The sequence below is a fragment of the Tamandua tetradactyla genome, chromosome 5 (genome assembly GCF_023851605.1).
Source record: "Tamandua tetradactyla isolate mTamTet1 chromosome 5, mTamTet1.pri, whole genome shotgun sequence".
In the NCBI taxonomy this organism is placed as follows: domain Eukaryota; kingdom Metazoa; phylum Chordata; class Mammalia; order Pilosa; family Myrmecophagidae; genus Tamandua; species Tamandua tetradactyla.
Genome location: NC_135331.1, coordinates 84,933,378 through 84,937,877, shown reverse-complemented (window position 1 = coordinate 84,937,877; position 4,500 = coordinate 84,933,378). Strand labels below are relative to the sequence as shown.

General features: G+C 52.1%; 1 protein-coding gene across 1 annotated transcript; it reads left to right on the top strand.

Annotated features, from left to right (window-relative positions):
* Positions 1-1,102: 1,102 nt before the first annotated feature.
* On the top strand, positions 1,103-4,494 carry LOC143684325 (patr class I histocompatibility antigen, B-2 alpha chain-like). The gene is made up of 7 exons (XM_077161188.1): positions 1,103-1,226; positions 1,356-1,625; positions 1,883-2,158; positions 2,934-3,209; positions 3,332-3,445; positions 3,846-3,878; positions 4,050-4,494. Exons 1-7 carry the CDS (start codon positions 1,163-1,165, stop codon positions 4,082-4,084), a joined length of 1,068 nt encoding a protein of 355 aa, XP_077017303.1. The 5' UTR covers positions 1,103-1,162; the 3' UTR covers positions 4,085-4,494.
* Positions 4,495-4,500: the final 6 nt, after the last annotated feature.

Below are 4,500 nucleotides of genomic sequence, written 5' to 3'. Positions count from 1 at the left end.
ACAGTACCACGTGTGTCCAAAAGAAAACAGTTTGTGTGAACTGAACTGACTTTTTAATGGAAAACCATTTTTATTTGAGAGTACCAATGACAGAGAGATTAAGACAACTTGGATTTGGATCCTGGGCAGACATTTTCTTCAAAATAGTGTGAGTCTGTCACCTCAAGGAAATGTGCTGAGAGTATCTGTTGCCCATAATAAAAGGTAAAATTTCAAGAGAAAATTAAAATTTTGGAAAACTAGAATCCATCACCTTAAGCTTGACAGCTTTCCAATAGAACACTTTTTACAGTCAGATCTGTGTTAGCTGTTAACAAGTATGAACTTATGGAAATATGTAACGAAATCTGTCAACAGTGAGAAATCACATAACTCAGTGAACTAATGAACTACTTTACACTGATCATGCCTTAGAACAAGATCCATTCAATGTGCAAAAATAGATCTAAGGATGTTAGTGTAACAATATGAATGTTCAACAATAAGATTTCAGACTACAACACAAGTGTAGGAAACTACCATTTGTGTACCTAAAAGTATCCGATATGAATGTCACCCCTCACCTGAGAAGACTCTTAAAAATACTCTATGCCAAAGAATTTACTTGTGTGAGACTGAATAGCTGTTGAAATCAAAATAGCAAACTTAATGTGATATGACAGTGTAGGGAGGCTGTTTAGAGTAGAAAGATGTGAAAATACGTAAAATGATCCACACATCTCTTTACATTGTCTACTTTTGGAAAGTTAATAACGTGTAATGGGTTATTAGTATTAACATTATTCTAAAGGAATTAAAGATTTTAATTTCTATTTTTAATTTCTTACGTGGCAAATATAAACAGAAGTAACCCACATATAAAAAAAATATCTTTGGGGTGAATGTGCAGGGGGAGAGGGTTAGGGCAAGTCCCAGCTCCCCCGAGGTTGGTGTGTGGGGTGGGGAAGCTGAGCGCTGGGGATCCCCCATCTCCCCGAGTTTCACTTTCCCTCTCACAACCTGTCAGGTCCTCCTACCCGGACACTCGTGACGCGACCCCAGGGCTCACTCCCATTGGGCTCCGGTTCCTGGGGAAGCCAATCAGCGTCCCCGTGGCTCGGGTTATGAAGTCTCCGCGGACCCGCCTAGACTCAAATCCTCCCCAGACCCGGGGACGCCGGTCATGGTGCCGCGAGCCCTCCTCCTGGTGCTCTCGGGGGCCCTGGCCCTGACCCAGACCCGGGCGGGTGAGTGCAGGGTCGGGGGGAAAATGCCCCCGGGGAGGGGGAACGAGGGACCCGCCTGGCGGGGGCGCCTGAACCGGGGAAGCCGCGGGGCGAGGGTCGGGCCGATCTCACCCCCCGCCCCATCCCCAGGCCCTCACTCCCTGAGTTATCTTCGCGCCGCCGTGTCCCGCCCCGACCGCGGGGATTCCCGCTTCATCACCGTCGGCTACGTGGACGACACGCAGTTCGTGCGGTTCGACAGCGACGCGGCGAATCCGAGGATGGAGCCGCGGGCGCCGTGGGTGGAGCAGGAGGGGCCCGGGTATTGGGAGCGGGAGACGCGGATCTCAAAGCAGAACGCACAGAATTACGGAATGGCCCTGCGAAACCTGCGCGGCTACTACAACCAGAGCGAGGCCGGTGAGCGACGCTGGACCTGGGGTGTAGGGCACTAGCTCGAGATCCCCCACGGACTAGCTGGGGTCACCCCGAGTCCCCGGGTGCAAGGTTCACCCGAGGCTGCGGGAGCCTTCTGTCTGTTGTAGCCGGCAGAGCGGGAAGGAAGTTACTGGGTTTAGTTTCAGTTTAGGCCCAAGCGGCTTCCGACCAATCAATGCCCAGGGTTCCGGGAGGGGGCGGGGGAAAGGAGGCGGGGCTGACCGTGGGGGCGGGGCCAGGGTCTCACACCTATCAGAGTATGTATGGCTGCGTCGTGGGGCCCGATGGGCGCCTCCTCCGCGGATACTCTCAGTACGCCTATGACGGCCACGATTACATCGCCCTGAACGAGGACTTGCGCTCCTGGACCACGGCGGACACTGCGGCTCAGATCACGCGGCGCAAGTGGGAGGCGACCAGGGGTGCGGAACACCGCAGGGCCTACCTGGAGGGCACGTGCGTGGAGTGGCTACAGAGACACCTGGAGAACGGGAAGGAGACGCTGCAGCGCACAGGTACCAGGGACCGCGGGGCCCCTCCCAGGTCTCCCTTGGGCTGGGACTGTCACCCACCGCTGGCGTCCCACAGGGGGAAGAAATAGGATTGATGCCAGAATCCTCTCCTGCTTTCAGTCCAGAGAGGGAGGAGTCAGCCCTGGTTTCCAGACCTTGAACCAGACAGGGATTCGTCCAGAAGGCCTAACTTCTGTCAGGGACAATGAAGGGATCCAGCCTGTACAGGGGTGGAAGGAGAGGATCCCTAAAGTAACTGGTCAGCAGTTCCCTTTTTTTTAAGCATTTTTTAAAATTGTGAAACAACAAATATACACACACAAAATACAAGTTTCAAAACACACCACAGCAATTAGTTTTAGAACAGATTTCAGAGTTTGGTATAGGTTACAGTTCCACAATTTTAGTTTACAAGTTCTCTTTGACCCTGGAAGCCTTGGGAACAACCTGGGCCCTGTTCTCAGCCCCACACCTATTCTCTTTGGAGGTTTGACTCCAACTTTGCTGAGTCTCTTGGCCTTGACTCAGGACAGGTCTAGAAGTTCCTGACCTCCCCCTAAGAAGCCTGCAGCCTCCTACCCTGACTTTCTCACCCTGATCCTAGAATTTCCAAAGAATAGGTCTAGTCCTGTGTCTCTGAATCCAGTCTGGTATCTGAGATTTGCACTGCCTTGTCAACCAAAACTGACCAGTCCCTTCTCAGGATGGTCACGTGAACAGTCCTTGAATGTCCATGAGAGTTAATGGAAAGTTCCTAAAGTTTCTGATTTTCCCACAGATCCCCCAAAGACACACGTGACCCACCACCCCATCTCTGACCGTGAGGTCACGCTGAAGTGCTGGGCCCTGGGCTTCTACCCAGCGGAGATCACACTGACCTGGCAGTGGGAGGGGGAGGACCAGACCCAGGACATGGAGTTTGTGGAGACCAGGCCTGCGGGGGATGGAACCTTCCAGAAGTGGGCAGCTGTGGTGGTGCCTTCTGGAGAAGAACAGAGATACATGTGCCTTGTGCAGCACGAGGGACTGTCTGAGCCCCTTACTCTGAGATGGGGTAAGGCTGGGGATGAGGGTGGGGTCTCTTCTCAAGGAAAGCAGGGACCCTTCTGAGCTCCTCCAGCAGGTTCAGGGCTGAGGCTTGGGGTCAGGGCCCGTGACCCTCCCTTCCCTTTTCAGAACCACCTTCAGAGTCTGCCATCCCCATTGTGGTAATTTTGACTGGTCTGGTTCTCCTTGGAACTATAGTACCTGTGGTGGCTGGAATTCTGATCTGGAGGAAGAAGAGCTCAGGTAGGGAAGGGGCAGGGGTCTGTGTTGTCCCACTCGGGGTTTTCCGGCCCAGGTTAGCAGTTTTCCCTCTCCCCTTCCCTGGTACCGTGAAGCCCCTCCTCACACATGTATGTATCCAGCCTGGGGTCTCTTAGCTACACTTGTATAAAACTATGAGAGAATGAAGAATAATATTCCCACAGTGATGATTCTGAGGTGTCCGTTCCCAGCAGTCAGAGGGAAGGTCCCTGCTGAGACTGACACCCAAGAAGACAGAAAGACCAGTCCACACATCTGCTTTCCTCATGGTTCCTGATCCTGCCCTGGGTCTGCAATCACAGTTCTGGAAACTTCCTTGTAATCCAGGACTAGTTCTCTAGGACCTCATGTCCTGCCTCTCATTAGTTGTTTTTTCCCACAGGTCAAAAAGGAGGAAGCTATGCTCAGGCTGCTTGTAAGTGGTGGGACAGAAGTGGGAGGTAATATAGAGGGCGTAAGTCTGATCCTTGAGACTTTGGGGGAGTTTAGATGGGAGCCCATGGGACAGCTCACCCACCTAATAATTCCTCCTTTACTCATATCTCCCTGGGGGCTCTGACCTGATCCTGTTTTTGTTCCTCCACAGGCAGTGACAGTGTCCAGGGCGGCTTCCGGAAGTGAGACCCTGGAAGGGGTAGGGGTTGGGGCAAATAGGAACACACCCGGGTGATGGGGATTCCTTAGATTTGGACATTGTATCTGTGTGGATGGCTGTTTATAATGTTAACATTTATGTGATGGACCTGACTGTGCTCTTCTGTAGTGTGAGAAAGCTGCCTTGTGTGGGTCTGAGTGATACAAGAGTTGTTTTTGCCCTCACCTGTGACTTCAAGAACCCCTTCTTTTGGGACATGAAAACTGTTCTGTCTGCAGCTGGCATCTGCATGTGTCTGAATTCCCATTAGTATAGTGTGAAAATGTGGCCAGATAGTTCACTCCCTGTCCCCACAATGTCCTCCCCACACTGACCTGTGCGCCCTGCCTTGATCAACTCCTGTTGCTGCAGACTTGGGTATTGGTCGTCTCCATGCCTTTCT

What these genes read in the sequence shown, in the direction of transcription:
- LOC143684325 (XM_077161188.1), top strand. Translation starts at nt 1,163, where the DNA reads ATGGTGCCGCGAGCCCTCCTCCTGGTGCTCTCGGGGGCCCTGGCCCTG. An exon ending in GGAGACGCTGCAGCGCACAG is followed by an intron (nt 2,159 to 2,933) that starts GTACCAGGGACC and finishes ATTTTCCCACAG; the next exon opens with ATCCCCCAAAGACACACGTG. An exon ending in AAGCTATGCTCAGGCTGCTT is followed by an intron (nt 3,879 to 4,049) that starts GTAAGTGGTGGG and finishes GTTCCTCCACAG; the next exon opens with GCAGTGACAGTGTCCAGGGC.